Below are 17,766 nucleotides of genomic sequence, written 5' to 3'. Positions count from 1 at the left end.
GATCTATTTGGAAATGATTAAATAATGTTAATCATAAAATTTAAATATTATGACATGTACAACAACATAACCAAGCATTATCCACTAAGCGGGATTGGTTGTCTAAATCCTAGAATGTTACTGCGCTCGGTTTTGCGCCAAGTCTTTGGTTAGCTCCAAGTACTCCATATTTTTTTATAGTCTCTTTCAAAGTTTTTCTAGGTCTTCTCCAACCCTTCTTGCCTTGAATCTCCATCACATTGTTGCATATTCTAACCAGAGCATCTGTTGGTCTTCAGTTCACATGTCCAACCATCTTAACTGATTTTCTTTCATTTTATCTTCAATTGCGGCCACTCCTACTTTACTTCGAATGTCATTGCTATTAATCCTATCCTTTCTCATGTGCCCACATATGTAGCAAAACATTCTTATATCTGCTACACTCATTTTCCACGTGTTGCTTTATGACCGCCCAACATTCCAGGCCATAAAGCATCGCTGGCGTTAGTGTCATCCTAATAAATTTTCCCTTAAACTTTAGTGACTTGTAATATTTTTATTATTGAAATAATGACATGGACAAAAATCAAAGGATGGAGATGATTATTGATAGTGGTGTTATGGAGCCTAGGATAAGTCTGGAGGTGAAATCGGATTCAAACGGTTTGATCCAAATGATTGACAGGGAGGTCACGGCTGATGTAACACTTGATGTTTATCTGCTAGTTGTAAAACTACAAAGCATGTAGCTCATTGGTCATTGAAGTTTTAATGTTCCTGCACGTCATAGGTTCGAACTTGCTAGGTTAACATCCTTTATCCTTTTTGGAACAAAAAACTAACCATTTTTTGGCTGGTTGATATGAAACAATCCTTTGAGCCATGATTTAAATTTTTGTTAGAATCTAACGTTAATTTCTTTTTATTTTTTTTTTATTTTATCAAAGTTCGTAACAAGTTATGTTTTTATGATATAATTATTTCAATACGCATACATTTTAAAGATTTATACTCTTGTTTGGTTAAAATTTTCCATGCCATTACAGAAAAAGAAAAAAAAAACCTTTAATTTTATCTCATTGGCTATATGGCTATATTTTGTCTAATTTCTTTCATATGGTTTAAAGGCCCCTTCTAGTTTGAATTTCTAGCTCCGCCACTACACGTAGTTAAGCATGGCTGGAGATTTGGCTGGGATGAATTAGGTCTGGAGTTTCTCTTTAATATTTTACCAGAAGATGCAAATGTAACTGTTTGTATTTAAACTTTAATAAAATTCCATTTTTCGACAAAAATTTAAAAATAAACATATTTAAAACATTTAATAACACCTTACAAAAACTAACCATTTTTTTGGCTGGTTGATATGAAACAATCTTTTGAGCCATGATTTTAAATTTTTGTTTGAATCAAAGTTTGTAACAAGTTATGTTTTTATGATATAATTATTTCAATACAAAATTTTACATACATTTTAAAGATGTATACTCTTGTTCGGTTAAAATTTTCCATGCCATTACAAAAAAAAAAAAACCTTTAATTTTATCTCATTGGCTATATGGCTATATTTTGTCTAATTTCTTTCATAGGGTTTAAAGGCCCTTCCTAGTTTGAATTTTTATCTCCGCCACTGCACGTAGTTAAGCAAGGTGGGAGATTTGGCTGGGATGAATTAGGTCCGGAGTTTCTCTTTAATAATTTAGCAAAAGGTGCAAATGTAACTGTTCGTATTTAAACTTTAATAAAATTCCATTTTTCGACAAAAAAAAAAATTGAAAAAGGAATAAGGTTTCAATCAATGAAATTAAAAAATGAGGGATGAGAACTTAATTTCTCCAAAGTAGTATATAACAATAAAAATACAAAAATTTAAAACATATTTAATAACACAAAACTTCACATTCATCATCCAAATTCAAGTTTATTTGATTTATTGGAGAAGAAAAGTTTTGGAATGTAATTCTATTGATATATAGAAGAAGAAGTATGATAATTGTATTCATATAGTTTCAGTATAGGCAGGCTCTTCATATTCATAAGATTTCAACTGGAGCTTTGTCTCCTATTAATTTTCTTATTTTAGTTTCTTATGTGAAAGTGTAAAAACAACCTAGGTGTATCGCCAATCCAGTATATGGTATCTATTAAGTCAAAGTTGTATTCATTGACCATGATACGTACAGATGAGTATTCGAGAATATTCGACAGCCAACTAAATATCAAATGCCAGAGACATGAACAAACTGAATTATTTGTGCTTCATAGTAATTCTCATATTCATGTTTAATAAAATGAAAATAAATAAATAAAAATAAAAACTCAAAAAAAATTATTCAAATTCCTATTCTCTTTAAATAAACACACTACTTCGAATAATTTAGTGTACTTGGGTTGACTCTTTTACTATTAATGCTATTTGAGTGGATGTCTAATATCTTTGATTGCAAACAAGAAAAAGAAAAGGAAAAATGAAGAAGAAAACATGTCAAACATTTCAATATACTTTCCACAAAAATCCAGCTAAGACCTAATCCAAATCACTCAATGAACTAAACCAATTGTCACATTTTCATTCAACTGTGTACCTGCAGATTGACCCTCTCCGAGGAAAAGATAAGTCTCCCAAGAGTGGGACCTGACAAATACACTGACAGGGATCCACCACCCTGCATTTGAGACACGTGTACGTGCCCACCCCATCTCTGAGTGAGCAAAGGATTAATCCACTATGGCCCAGACAAGTCTCACAGAAAGATGCTGCGTCTTTTAGCCCTTTGCGACAAACCCTAACAGGGGCCACCATATACATTGCTTGTACTGCTCTCAAACATTAAATTCAGCACCCCCACTGAACTTACACTTTCATGTCATGCATCCATTTTTCTCTCATCTTTTCATATTTTCGGAGTGATCAGAACCTAGATGTGGCGAGCTAGCTAGTACATTTTCAGTTCACTGTTTCTTTTTGTTACCTCTTTCTCTGCTGCTTAATCATACGGATCGAGCACAAGAACTAGCTTCTTTTGTCTCTATTGATCTCTCTTTTTACTTTTTATCTTCCTCTGCCTTGGCTGCAATACTTCTTTGAGAGAGAGAGAGAGATGGGACATCACTCATGCTGCAACAAACAGAAAGTGAAGAGGGGGCTATGGTCTCCGGAGGAAGATGAAAAACTCATCAACTGCATTACAACATATGGCCATGGCTGCTGGAGCTCAGTTCCTAAACTTGCAGGTACCCTCTTCTCTCTCTCTGTACATCTATATATACATATATCTTATTAATAATTAATTGTTCTATATACATATATGCATTATATATATGTTTTGGATTGTGCGGGATTTTGGTTGCTAATTAACCCATTACAATTTGTTGCCTAAGTTTTCAACTTTTTATTTAAATTTTTTTGTTTAAATTTGCATCCATGAGGCCAGGCCTTCAGAGATGTGGAAAGAGCTGCAGACTGAGATGGACAAATTATTTGAGACCTGACTTGAAACGTGGGAGCTTCTCTCCCCAAGAAGCTGCACTCATCATCGAACTCCATAGCATTCTAGGCAACAAGTATAAATATTTGAACTTTTTAATATTGGTTCATCACCATTGTATATGTTTTGGAAGCTGTTATTGACAGTCCAAGAAAGTCATTAGGCACTTCAAATTTACAAAAACACAAGTAAAAGTTAAAAGAGTGCAAGATGACATTTTTGAAGTGCCAGTAACAACTCCCTATGTTTTTGTGTTAATTGTAATAATCTTGATATGTAAATTATAAGCAGATGGGCTCAGATAGCCAAGCACCTGCCAGGAAGAACAGATAATGAAGTGAAGAACTTTTGGAACTCAAGCATAAAAAAGAAGCTCATCCCTCATGAAGTTAATCCTGCATTTGCCTCCTTTTCTAGTGATCATATTCACAACTCTGGAGGTCATGGCTCTGAGGAAGGTTTCTTCACTGTCAATACAAACCCTAATTTGGGTTCTCAACCACAAGACCAGCTATACCTCCCCATTGTTCCACCAATGCCATCACTAGGTCTCGATGATCATGGTGATTTTAATAACATTCTCAAGTTAGACCAGACCAGTTACGCTTCCAATTTCGTCGATCATTTTTTGCCGCCTTTCCAATTACCATCAGATAATTCATCCTCATGTGAATCCTCATCATGGTCTTTAGGCTATCAGCCCCATTACCAATATGATCCAAATGTTCAACAAGTTCAAAATTTCAGCATCAATGAAGCTGCTGCGGCACAGTATAATAATGGTGGTAATGAGCTTATGGTTCCAATTAGTATGGCATCGTCAGCGTCAGCCGCTTATGAAAATCTATCAAATACACCCACCATGCCTAAATTTTGTGAAATCATTGATAGTAATGCTTGTGGAATGCCAATACTATACCCATCCGATGCACAAGAACTTGATTCACTTGCCAAATTATCATGCTTTACTTCTGGTCATGGGTCTCACCCTCAAGATCTTCAATTTCCATCCAACCAGTTGGAGTGAATTAATGCAACATGTCCTCGTTGCCATTGTCTTCATCATCGTCGTCGCTTCTATTGGCATCTTCATCCTTGTCACCTTTCAAGCAGCCAATTTGTCGCAAACCCTAATGTTCGTTGAAGCTGCTGGGAAGCCTAGCTGGTTAGACATAGTATTAAATTTGCGAATTAGGTATTTTGTATGGTTGATTAAAATAGACTGAAAATTGCATATCTTTCTGGAAAGGGATCCTCTCCGGATCCCTTCCTCTTAATCCACCAAATCAGGAAATCCATACCATTGAAAATTGATCCAACAACTGAAGTTATTATAACTTTTGAAGTGGGCCCCTGTTAGTAGCCGTTGGATCAAATTTTAATAGCACGGATTCTCTGATTTAGTGGATTAGGAGGAAGGGATCTGGAGAGAATCCCTTTCCTATCTTTCTATCTTGACATTTGAATAAGTTGATGATATTCTCATTACCAGAAAACCTAAATGTTGCTAGTTCAGGCCCCTTAGGGAGTAATGTTTGTTGAAACTCCATAAATTTGAATCTCTTGCTCACTTTATTTTATTCTTATCAAAATACTCTTTGAATATCGTTTATTATGTACTCTAGAACCTGTCTGCTTCACTATTATTTGGAAAATATATATGCACTTCCTTTTCTCCTTCTGCACACTCGTATATTTCTCTATGTTTGATTGATCCAGTCCAAAGACTACAACGAAAAATAGAAATGTACGGGAAGAGAAGACGGATGTGAAATCACTTCCCTATTGTTTTCCTCTTATGTCTATCTTTTTCACTGTTTCCGAAAACACCAGAAGAAGTACAAAAAGTATGACTCCTAGAGTCAAACCTTTAAAGATAATTCAGGCAAAAAATTGTTGGTACACCTAGCAGTACTAGGAAGTTGATTTTCACACACTGTTTTGAGCATCTCACCTAATATTCTTTATTTCCAATAGATAGATTAAATAAATCAAATAAAATTAAAAAGAGATGTATATGGAAAAAAAAAAAAGAGTGTTAATCTTTTCCCTACAAACAATAGATTCATGAGACAACGGTTATAAACAATAGATTCTCGGAAAGGGATCCCTTCTTTCTAATCCATTAAATTAGGAAATTTGTACCATTAAAATTTGATCTAACGACTATAAACAGGAATCCACTTTAAAAATTATAATAACTTCAGTTATTTGATCAATTTTCAATAACACAAATTCTTTAATTTGGTGAATTAAAAGGAAAGGATACAGAGAGAATCCCTTTCCTTTTTTTTGGAGTCTTGATTGCAGAAGCAGTACTTTAAGCGAGTTCAAATGGGCCAGCTTTGGTCCCCAATACTGATGATGATAAATGTTCGTTTGGAAATTGATAATGAACAATGTTTAAAACTAAAATTAAATCAAATTACCAAAAAGGTTCGAACTTTACTGCATAAGGAGGAAATTACTTCTCTAGCCAACTTCATTAAGTTTAGGTTTACAAATATTCTAATAAATTAGTAATATTAGCATCTCCATTATTTGTTGGTCAAAATTAATAATCGTACAATTTGTTGATGAAAAATATATTGGCGTGGAGTGACAAACTCACGTTTCATAATCCTTCTAGTGAATCATAATTATAACAAACAATTTAATCACGAGCGAAACTTGTTGGAAACCTTCCAGGGAATGATAATTTAAACAATGTAATCGTGAGAGAAAGTTGCGTGTTACTGGGTGTATATACCCCTTCGTAACCCACAATGACAAAACGGGCCAGAATTCATAAACTTGAAGGCTGTGTTGTTCGAATCCTCGTAAAACAGCAACATGCCGAACCAGAATCACCCAGAAAAGGAAATCAACTACTAAACTGGCAAACATTATGAAATTCTGAGATAACAAGAAATTGGTGACAGTCATAAATACATGGAACGTGATTTAATAGCCGACACCTTCAAGGTTGCCAGAAGAAAATGTCATCAAACTAATTCTTGTTCTCCGGTAAAGAAGCCTCAGCACTCAAAGGCTAAACAACTACAAAAGAAACCAAACATTACCATGATCCAAAGGTAAACTTCTCGACTAGATCCCAAGGTAAGACTAGGCCAGAGAAAGAAATGTTAAGCTGTGACCCTTGCTCGACCCTTTGCTATCCTTCTAGCTATTACTCTTCGTCCACCCTTGGTTGCCTTGCTGTTCATGTGATAATGTGTCAGTCACACATGCAAAATCTACATATTACTGGTTGATGATGAAACTTGAAATAAGAGAAAACACGGGTCACAAAAGTAAGCGTTCTCATAAGTTGATCTGACAGCAAAACTAGCATTCACGTTGAAAAGCAAAACTATACAGGTTCAATGACAGTAATGGTCATGGTTAATTTTGATTATCCTTTATCCAGATAACTAAATACGTGTGCGTGTGGGTGAGTGTGCGTGTGCGTGAGAGAGAGCGAGAGAGAGAGAGAGAGAGAGACCGAGCAAAAAATCCATGGTTCCTCTTCCGCCGGATGGTACTAGGCTGGAAGGTTCGCTTTGGAAATAATAGCATTGGCTCTGTTGATGAAGATTCATCTCCTGAGGAATAAAACATATATGATCATTACTGAAAGGAACAAAATGGAGTTGCTGTCAATATTACATGTTAAGTTTTACACTGTCAGCATACTTCGCAGGCATTGCCTTTTGGACAAAAATCTTTTCTTTTTTGTTCCTTTGGGTAATTAAAACATCAGAAGTTGGGTTCCCACTCTCCAATGACAACTATAATTCTAACAGGGGAGAACAGTAAAGGACATGAAATAGAGATTTTTACACAAATAACTTCTGAGCTATATAATTTGACACAGACATTTCTTAACCTATTACAATAGTATTCTCTCTGCAATTTTCTACCCAAAAAAACAGAGCATAGATTTCAAAAAGAAACTTGCTTCTGCCCAGCATTAGCATTACCAAAATATGTCGATTTGAAGGCTGTTCTTGCTGATCAATTATTGTACATGATTGAACCCAGTCTAACGACTTTAAGCAACTATTCACTCTATATGTGATGGTCATGATCGAAGACCGATGATTTCCATCATTTTGCAAAAGTTAGAAAAAAATGACAAAGAAATATACTTGAGTGCCTAAAAACGTAAAATATAGTTGCGTGCCTAAAAACGTAAAATGCCAGTTACAGAACAAAATGTTTGATGTTAGACGTGCATTAGGACTTCAAGAACAATATCCATAAAGTGACTACAGGCCAAGCTTACGTGACTACTTAAGTTTCAGATCCCCAACACCCCAAAATCTATGAAGTCAAAGCATCCAGGCACGCACAATTTAGAGGTATGAAAGGTGCCAGTGAAGGACATGCTTAGAAGCTAAACAATGTGTATATGCTCATATACAACTCGGGGAATATGACATAATTCTACTGAAATGCTTAATTCTGTTCAAAACGAAAAACTGAAAACTATGAACAAAGCCAATCAAATTTCTAATTAAGATTCACTTAATTTCCCAAATTAAAGTCAACCACCCACTCCTCACTATAAGTGTAAATATTTACACTCCAAATAAATCTCTCTACTTTGTACACTCCTGAAATGCGCAACGTAGAACGAAACTGCTGATTCTAGTATTTTCCAACATTTTCTCAGCAACCAAACAGTCCATTAATTCAAAATACTTAACAAAAAAGTACAAATTTCCCGAACAAATTCCAAAATTGGCAGAAACCGATGATGTGAGAGAGTGTGAGAGAGAGAGTACCGTCAGGTAAGTAGAACGGAAGATAAGGGAGGCCGCAGGGGTACCAAAAGCCTTCAGAGGAGACCCGTTTCAGCGATTCGGCATCGTTTTGGGGAAAACGGAGGGAGGTATCGAAGTGGGAGAGAGACGGGAACAGCTTGGGAGTGATTCCGAGGCCGTGAGATACAATCTGGCGATTCGGATTCGGGTTCGGGTGTAGCAATGGCTTGGATAGGAACCGGTTCACGAAGGAAGCTCCGGTTCGAATTAGGGTTTTGGACGCCATTTCTTGGAAGAAGATGGAGCTGCTTGATTTCTGCTAAAACCTATGTAGCGACTGGAGAGACGGGGGCGGGTGGATAGGTGTGGACGACACCAATTTTATTGTCGTTTGAGAAATAGTTAGAGCTAATAAAGGAGACTGAATGGCGCGTGGTGGTCCAGTCGTTGAGAACGAATTTCATACCCGTATTTCATAAGCACGTTATAAGTTTGATTCTTGGGACATTTGAATCACACAATGGTGGTCACAGAGAGGTCAAAAATTTCTCTGTGAATCTTTCTGGTTTCCAAAAGGATAGACTATCGTGACGAAGTCACCAGCTGATCCCTTTTTTTTAAAAAAAAAAAAAAAAAAGAGGATAAATCTTAGTTTACTACTCTCAAGTTTCGTGGTTTTCAACATTTAGTACATGAAGTTTATTTCATCCTAGAGTGATACCTAAAGTGTTAATTTTGGGACAGTCTCATACATTCGTTAGTTTGGTTGTTAAGTCTTCCGTTAACTGATGGCGTGGCGCCCATGTGGACAATGATTGGGCGCCACTTTTCTTTTTAAAAAAATTAAAAAATTAATATAAAATTAAAAAAAAAAAAAAACAAAAAAAAAAACCAGAACCCATTCGTCTTCCCGACCCCAACCTTCCTCCCTTCTCTCCTCTGCACCTACCCAACCTCTGCACATCCATCCTTCCCCCTCCCTCTTCGACTCCATCCACTCAACCCTCATCCTCTTCGATGGCCCCGTTTCTCTGTACACAACCACCACATTCCCTCACCCCTCAGTATTCTCCCCACTATTCATCACTTTCTCTCACTCTCCTTGCAGATTTGACGGCAAATCTCTAAAAATCGACCGCAAATTTGGAGAAAAGCAGCGGATTGAGCCGCATACGCATCTCCAACTTCATTCTCGAGCTGATTGAGCTCGACCTTGACTGGATCCGAGAGGTGCAATTGTTTCTGGACTTGCCAATAATCAAACCCTAACGCATTGCGAACGACACCGTCTACCTACACCCTAGGGCATCCAACATTGATAACAAAAAATACACAAATAAAACTCAAAAACGAGGAGTGTTAGAGTGACGAAGAGGCTCACATAATGTAGAAGTATCCGAGAAAGTGCGTGGCGGGGTTAAGTTGGTCGAGAACGGGAAGCAACCGAGTCGACTAGGCGTAGAGCGACTCTTGTGCTTGCTTTAGAAGGACGTGGATGTGTAAGATGTTGTCGGAGCTCGACAGCCCTTGGATGTTCGTCACTAGAGATTGTATGGCTTCCATGGCTTCCGGTCAAGTTTCCGATTTTTGAGATCTGGGAATATCGTCGCCCCCATAGATATGGGAGTATTGCCTTCAAGTGATGGTTAGATGATGCCTTCAAGTGACGACGTCGTGGTGGTTGAGGTTGAAATTGAGGGTGGCGGTGGGGATATGGAAATGTGGGTATGGAAGTGGGTGGGGGACATGGGGAAGACGAAGGTTTATGCGTTTTTTATTATTATTTTTAAACTTTTATTTAATTAATTATTTTATTATTCAATATTTTTGAATTTTTAATATCCACGTGGGACGTTTATTGACACGTGACACTCAATCATTGTCCACATGGGTGCCACATCATCAATTAACGGAAAACTTAACAGCCAGACTAACGGATGTATGAGACTGTCCCAAAATTAACACTTTATGTATGACTCTGGGGTGAAAAAAACTTCATGTACTAAATGTTAAAAATCACGAAACTTAAAGGTAGTAAACTGAGATTTACCCAAAAGAATATATAGAGGAGACTAGACTTGTCTTCAAACCGCATTTTGGTCCTTGAAAAAAGAATCTATTTTCGGTTGTCCTCCAGCTTTCATTTTTGTAACCACTTTCGTCCTTTCCGTCTATTTTGTTTATTTTTCTGTTAATTTGAGGGGTAACTTAATTCTCCTTTTGTATTTGAAGAAAATAAAAATGAAAGAGTTAATTATAAATACTGATCTTTAAAAAAAATTATAAATATGATCCATGAACTCATTCTCGCATTTCATTTTTTTCACTAAATTCTTGCCGTGTTTATTTTTGTTTTTAGAATTTGGGATGCTTATTAGAGCGTCGTCAAAAGCTTGTTAAAAGTGCCAAGTAAACATTCAATGGTAAAATGAGTGAAAGAATTCTTACCGAATCTTCTTTGTGAGAATCCTAGCGATCCTCCAATCACATCTATTCATCATGCATCTTGCGGCTAGTTTTTGTCAGTACGGTTTTTATTCAATTTTAAATAAAAAAAATTTACAATGATTTCTGACCACATGATGTACGATGAATGGATGTGATTTGAGGATCCTCGAGATCCTCACAAAAAGGATCTAGCGAGGATCCTCTCTCGTAAAATGAAGCAACAAAACTTTCTCCAATTGAGGCTTCATTTCTTATGCGGAATAGATGCCTAGGTACATTAACTATTAATCATATTATCCACTCGTGTTATAACACGTAAATAAATTAGTAGTATGTATTGGTTTACGTAACACAGTAAAAAACTACTCGTTATTTTGCTAGGCCTGGCAAACAGGTTGTCTTTGTCATGTTCACGTAACACCTATTATCTTAACAGGTCGTTTCGTGTCACACTCATTATCTTAACGGGTTCTTAACAGGTCAGTTCAGGTCATTTTACCCGACCTGTTCTGACTCGTTAAGATTTTTTTTTTCTTCTAAATTTGCACATACCATATTGCCACATAAATATTACTTCGAAAACTAATTCGGAACGAAAGACCCCAATTTTCACAAACCCTAGAAACGAAAGAATGAGAGAGTTTGATTTAGGCTGAGAAAAATATTGGACGATCGATATTAAATCTCAGCCGATCCAACAATCATCAATTTTCTAAATTAATTATATATATATATATATATATATATTAACTTTCAGTTCAGTTCATGACTAAATTCTACTGTTATTAATTAAGTAATTATTTTTAGTGGTATAAAATTATTAACTTAATATTTTTCTTATCGTGTAATGGGTTACCCACATTTATACTTGGACTGACCTGTTATCTTAACAGGTGATTATTGGGTTACCCGATAATGACCCGATTCGTTATCATGACAATCCAAAAACCTGCTAATTTCGTATCATGTCGTGTTGGGTTAATGGGTTATGTCAGATTCTGCCAGGCGTAATTTTGCATAACACATTAATGTTTTGAGAACAATTTGGTGATTCTCCTCCAAGCACCCACCCTCCCCTACCTTCTTTGTGCATCCCAATTCTCTTCATTTTTAGTGTGTGCATGTACTTCTTTTGAACGGCAATTTGGTTGGAACATACAGAAAATAGACACAGTTGGAAAAATTGGCTAAAAATATATTTGGACAAGGATTGTCTGCCCTCCTGTTTGTGTGGTCACGGTTAAGCTACGTCAACATTTTATATTACTATACATTTTTGTCTTATTATCTCTATAAAAAAAATAATATAAAATGTTGACGTGACTTAATTGTGACCACACAAAACAGGAGGGCACCGGAAGCGGGAGGGCAGACAATCCTTGTCCAATATATTTTGGGTACTTAATATTTGAAAAGAAAAAGTTTAGAAGGAAATCGAAGATCAAGTACAAGCTTAGAAGATATTTCGGACAGTGTACTTTTTTTTTTTTTTTTTTTTTTTTTTTTTTGACAAACGATATTATCTGCATTAAAAGAGTGGTCTAAACTTCACAATAGACTAGCAATAATGTGGTTCAAATTCGCCTTTAGCAAGAAACGAACTTAAGAACTCTCACTTATAAGTAAACAAGAATACAATTAGACCGTAGTACTAAGTGACTTTATCTTTTATTTTACAAAGAGTTTTAAGTTTTTTTTAATAGTTTTAAGTGAAAATACATCTAAAGCCCAGGTGGATAAGGTTTTGGGTGGAAAATGGGGGCCATGGCCCCATTGTAGAAACAAACTTATGCGAAAAAAGGGGATAGCAGGGCCCACACGTTAGTTTAACTAACGTGGGCAAATTCAGTATGAAGTGACATATGGTAGGACAAAAATGTGCGAATGCGATTTCATGACCGTTGCCATCTAATGGATGTCGAGCCTCTTGGAAATAATAAAGTTTGGGGGAGGAAATTATAATCCTTTACCCTTGAAGGAAAAAATTGAATAACCTCATACATATAGATTTCTAATCCTTAGGTTGAAGGTAGTCTAAATACACTAAAAACACAAGAAGAAAACAAAATGTCATGCCCTGATCTCGACATACGTTCAGGAGCGACATGTGACGTCACCCAATTACTCGTATATCTCACATACCCCGTCTCAGGAATATGGCAAATTACAATTCGAGAATCAAATTGTAAAGAAATTTTTCAGTTTACCTTATGGCTGTATCTAACTTCCTCGTTAGACTGCCTACGTACCCTCAAATAGGGATCAAGCCATTCGTAGTTCATTTAGCACAAAAATCAGACGTTTATTCCACTAAATTCAAGCAAAAGAGCATAGTATTCCTTAATCATTTAAAATAACTTGACAACATGTAATTCCTGGACTCAGGCTGCATAACCAATCCCCATGAAAACAAGATTTCTCTCCCATCCAACATATAAATCATTATGTCTCATCATGGTATCGCAATTCACAACACATCATATTTAAGAGCCAACGAAACACAATACCATTCTCTAGCCGCATTAATTAATTTGATCAAAGTAATAACAATCATTCCCATATCTTCTAAATTCATACCTTATGAAATCATAATCGAATCATAGAAAATCCCAAAGGAGTCACTCAGACGTCCAACATCTTTTTTAACTCAATTCACAAGACTCTCAAAACCATTGACACAAATATATATATATATATATATATATATATAACTAAGGCTAGAGTGACACAGTTAGGCCAAGCCTAATTCTCCAAAATAATGGGATTTTAGGCCACTCCACGAAATTCAACAACCTCGAGTTCCGGACCACTCAACGGAACCAAACCAAATATGATTGCCTAAAAATGTACCATGCACAATTAATCATCATCACCTCTAGAATGCGTATGGTTCCCCATCGCGGATATACCAAGCAGGACCATAGACATAAACTCATCATGCAAACAGTGATCACCCATCACAGATATACCAAGCATGATCACCCCTGAATACATATGGTCCCCCATCGTTGATATACTAAGCAGGACCATCCATGTACCACAAATACGTGGTGCAATCTCATCATCACACATTAAACATAATTATACGCATACATGCTATCGATTCCACATATCAACCAGCATTTTGTCAGATGGAGCACAACACAAGGAATTCCCTTAATTACTATTTCTGCTAAAAATCTAATAAAGTACCTAACTCATCTCCTGACTTCCATCTCCATCACATGCTAGATAATAGTGCCAAGTTCAAATAGGTATTCAATTGGCAAGCATATCCAAATAATTATCAAACAATATTTAGATCCCATAATTGTCATAACATTCATCATAATTATCATTCACATTATTAAAAGGTTAATCAAACGCATATATCACAACATCATCAATACACAAGCCAAATCATAGTTAATTAGCATAGATGTATGGCTAAATATATAAAATTCACATTTCAATAGAAATCATAATTATAAGACCAATTTATATTCACAAATGATACTAATATAAGAAATTAAGAAAATAATCATATTTCATATATTTAAGTTGTTATCTAACCAATATAGGCCCACTAGATTTTCACTAGTAATTCCCTAAGATCCATAAACAATATCTACAATAACATACTAAAATTTGGTGTCAATTCAATGGTAAGATTGTCAATTGTTAGAATATTCGAGTGGCGGACCATAACAAAAATATACTCATCCAACAGCATTTCATAAATCGAATGTTACACATCGGAAAATTCAACTTTTTCCAAAAATTCTCAAATTTTACAAGAATAAAGATCTCAACAAGTAGAGTAAACTTTATACCTGCAGCCAAGGCCAATTTGGCCGGAAAACACCCCAAACTGGCCACGAACCGCCGGAAACACTAAGGTGGGTGTTCTTCAATTCAACTTCCTCGATGTTCCAACGCCCCTACAACTTGTTGGGTCATGTTTTTGGGTCTAAGGGGAGTTGATTAAGGGTGATGGTGCATGGTGATATTCACCAGAATGACGAATCGCCGTCGAGAATCCCCGGGTTCTTCGGTGGAGTTTTACTCGAATTAGACCTTAAAAACCCTTGATTTTTTTTGGTGGAGATGGAAGGAGGAAGATAGCTGAGTAGATTGCAAGTGATGAATAAGTGCAAAACGCCTGAAAAATAAAGGATTTTGGCCTGAAATTGGCCAGGTTGAAACCGTTTTTGAGGGTGCACGGGTTGACAAATTGGGGGGGGGGGGGTAACTTTAGCTTCTCTCTCCTCTCCTCATTGGTTCTTTTCTCTTCTTCCTAGCCGGTTCCCTTGACCCAATTATATATTTGGGCCTTTTACCTTCTAGTGGAAATTAAATAATTTTCACAACCAAAAGTTTCACAACTTCAGACGTCCGCAACTATACCGTTATAACCCGGACTCGCAACCGGTTTTCGCCTATGCGCTCGTGGCTTCGAGACCTATTCAAAAACGTTACTTGTGACCTCAAAAGGTCAACGAGTAAATAATAATTTTTCAAACTTCTCTTCGTAACTAGTTTAATTGAAATCAAATTTCAAATAAATTAATATAAATTCGCAAAAAAAAATATAAAATCTCAATAATACAAATACGTAAATTATAATAGTGAAATCTAGGAATGGGATTTCACACAAAAAGTCAGTGATCTTTTATTTATACTTCCATTCTATATATTAGGAGGGTTAAAATGATGGTAATAGCCTTTGTATGCAACCCAAAAGATCAAATATAAATTTGAAGGCTTAAGTGGCAATGTCAACTTTTCTTGCGAAATTGCCAAAAATGATCTATTTTCTTAATCTTAGGACTGAAATAGGACAAATCGGTTATGAACAGAACATGTACACAGTATGCACAACAATATGACCTTATTGTCCTCGTATATAAATGGATTAATTCCTCCCATTTTCTGATTTTTCTCTCTACTCTCTTTCTCTTTCCATCTTGAAATTGTGGTTTTGGAAGAACCCAGAGTCTCCAGCTTCTGATTTTCCTTCCAAGTTTTTACCCACATGAACTCAATGCTTGGTCATGAACCCAATGTCTCGAAATTGCAATTCTTCCTACTCATGAACTTAGAGCAACTCCACCATGTGGAGTAGCCCCAACGATGGGCCCCAAAACAATGGACAGTAGCTCGACCCCCATCCGAGCGATTGAGCTCGAGGGAAAGGCCTGGAGAGAGTAGACGGCCCAAGAGCCCAATGGCAAGGCTGACGTCAACCACGGTTTGTATCTGAATTACATCAGGCGTGTGCACCTCAAGCTCGTGTTGGAACGCGTCGCTCGACAAGAATGCAGAAATGGGGCCCGCGGCGCATATTTGAAAATGTTACCATTAGGGAGGCCACATGGAGCCTCCGCGTCCGTTGGATCTCAACGGTAATTTTTTCTATACCGTTGGATTTCCAACGGTAATAATAATTTAAAAACCTTATTTAATTGTAGTCGTTGGATTTGAGATCAACAGTCCACGTTATTTACCTTTATAAATTTAAAAAAAAAACAGTTTAAAATTATGAAAATCTTACCGTTGTGCCATGTAGCACAATCTGGAGTGTTGGAATTCAAATTTTTTTAATCCAACGACAGAGATTAATTATGTGAATGAAAATTAAAAAAAAAATGTAAAAAATGAATAAAAATTTTAAAATTTTAAAAAAATTGATTTTACTTTTTTTATAAATACCTTCTCATTATCTTTTACCTTACACCACAATTTCATATTTTCTTAATTACTTTTAACCACATTCCTATCATGAACAACACTCATCTACACTCTACGCCTGATCATTCCTCACATGTTCATGAAGATGACGCAGATGGAGTGCCCAAAACGCCCCCCCTAAACAAGCGTCAGGGTCGACTTGTTATCCAACTAGGCATCAAGGTAAGAAGGCTTCAAAGAGAAAAGGGAGTGCTTCCAAGAATGATTATGCAAAATATATGGAAGAACTTGTTTGCCAAGGTGAATTGACTTTAGCGTGGGAAATAGCTAAATTTGAGGCTGATAAGGCTAGAGATGAGGCAAAAGTTGCAGCTGTTGAGAGAGAATTTCAAGCTAATGAGAGAGAAAGAGAGCTACTTAGGTAAGAAAGGGAATAGGTTAGAGAAGAAAGATTAGCTCAACGAGATCGTGACATTATGAACACGCCTTTAGAAGGGAAGTCTCCAAATTCTAAATATTTTTGGGTGGAAAAGAGGTCAGTCTTAGGGGAGACCATGCGAATGGTTGAATTAATGACCTCGCTTCGATCTCTTCGACTGAACCTGAAGGAGACTTCGATCATTCAACTTTAGCTTCTGTAGGAACCATGTCAATGGCAGTGGAGAAAGCGGACGTGGTGTGAAGGAGGCGTGCAAGAGAAGCGAGAGCAAGTGGAGATGGTCCTAGCACGACAAGAGAAGATCATCCTAGCACCACAAATTGGTTAGGTGATGATGATCCATTCACTAGCCCATAATTTTCCAATCACTTTGTTTGTAATCGGAGCCCATAATATTCCAATCACTTTGGGTTGTAATTTATTATTTATTAAATATAGTCCTTTATGTTGTTTACAATTTATTGAATGTAGTACTTTATTTAAAGTAAGAGTAAATTTATTTAATTTGGTAATTTATTTATACTAAGAGAATCTTTATTCAAATAAAATTACATAAACATAGCAAATAATAAAAAACTCACTAAATGAACTAAAAAAACACACCAAATAAAAAAAAAACACACTAAATGAACTTAAGTATCTTGAGCTTGTTTCAATTCCCACTGGTGCTCTATCAAGTCAATTTGCCGGTCATTGTGCATATATGGCCTTTGAAGTGCAGTATATCATTGAATGAGCCTTTCATTGTAACATTCATCCCTTTCTAATGGTTCGTGTTGCACGAGTTCTTCGATGGCGTCATGAGCACAATATATTTATGTTCTGGAATTGTTCATCGTGTCTGGCTCATATTCATCAATGGCATCATAATCGTACTCATATTTCACAATCATGCTATGAAGAATGATGCACGTCATCATGATGAATTGAAGTGACTCTAAATCAAACATTCTGGCAGCATCCTTGACAATCGCCCAATGAGCTTGGAGGA

At 36.3% G+C, this 17,766-nt stretch overlaps 2 protein-coding genes across 2 annotated transcripts; one reads left to right on the top strand and one right to left on the bottom strand.

Annotated features, from left to right (window-relative positions):
- Positions 1–2,946: 2,946 nt before the first annotated feature.
- On the top strand, positions 2,947–5,025 carry LOC103961579 (transcription factor MYB26-like). The gene is made up of 3 exons (XM_048587260.1): positions 2,947–3,216; positions 3,417–3,546; positions 3,762–5,025. The coding sequence occupies exons 1-3, from the start codon at positions 3,084–3,086 to the stop codon at positions 4,495–4,497; spliced, it is 999 nt and encodes a 332-aa protein (XP_048443217.1). The 5' UTR covers positions 2,947–3,083; the 3' UTR covers positions 4,498–5,025.
- Positions 5,026–6,341: 1,316 nt separating this feature from the next.
- On the bottom strand, positions 6,342–8,544 carry LOC103932752. Its single transcript, XM_009342395.3, has 3 exons — positions 8,240–8,544; positions 6,955–7,054; positions 6,342–6,668 (listed from the first exon to the last, which is right to left on the bottom strand). Exons 1-3 carry the CDS (start codon positions 8,502–8,504, stop codon positions 6,596–6,598), a joined length of 438 nt encoding a protein of 145 aa, XP_009340670.2. The 5' UTR covers positions 8,505–8,544; the 3' UTR covers positions 6,342–6,595.
- Positions 8,545–17,766: the final 9,222 nt, after the last annotated feature.

Source organism: the organism of the source record quoted next, unplaced genomic scaffold (genome assembly GCF_019419815.1).
Source record: "Pyrus x bretschneideri cultivar Hongxiangsu unplaced genomic scaffold, Pyrus_bretschneideri_v1 Contig26, whole genome shotgun sequence".
Classification (NCBI taxonomy): Eukaryota; Viridiplantae; Streptophyta; class Magnoliopsida; order Rosales; family Rosaceae; genus Pyrus; species Pyrus x bretschneideri.
The sequence above is the reverse complement of the archived record's forward strand: the minus strand, read 5'-3'. Positions and strand labels throughout refer to the sequence as shown.

Excerpts from the sequence above, each read along its gene's own strand:
- LOC103961579 (XM_048587260.1), top strand. The coding sequence starts at position 3,084 with ATGGGACATCACTCATGCTGCAACAAACAGAAAGTGAAGAGGGGGCTA. Across the intron at positions 3,217-3,416 it reads CTCAGTTCCTAAACTTGCAG|GCCTTCAGAGATGTGGAAAG; the intron begins GTACCCTCTTCT and ends CCATGAGGCCAG. Across the intron at positions 3,547-3,761 it reads CATAGCATTCTAGGCAACAA|ATGGGCTCAGATAGCCAAGC; the intron begins GTATAAATATTT and ends AATTATAAGCAG.
- LOC103932752 (XM_009342395.3), bottom strand. The coding sequence starts at position 8,504 with ATGGCGTCCAAAACCCTAATTCGAACCGGAGCTTCCTTCGTGAACCGG. Across the intron at positions 7,055-8,239 it reads TCCGTTCTACTTACCTGACG|GAGATGAATCTTCATCAACA; the intron begins GTACTCTCTCTC and ends TTTATTCCTCAG. Across the intron at positions 6,669-6,954 it reads AACCATGGATTTTTTGCTCG|CAAGGCAACCAAGGGTGGAC; the intron begins GTCTCTCTCTCT and ends TCACATGAACAG.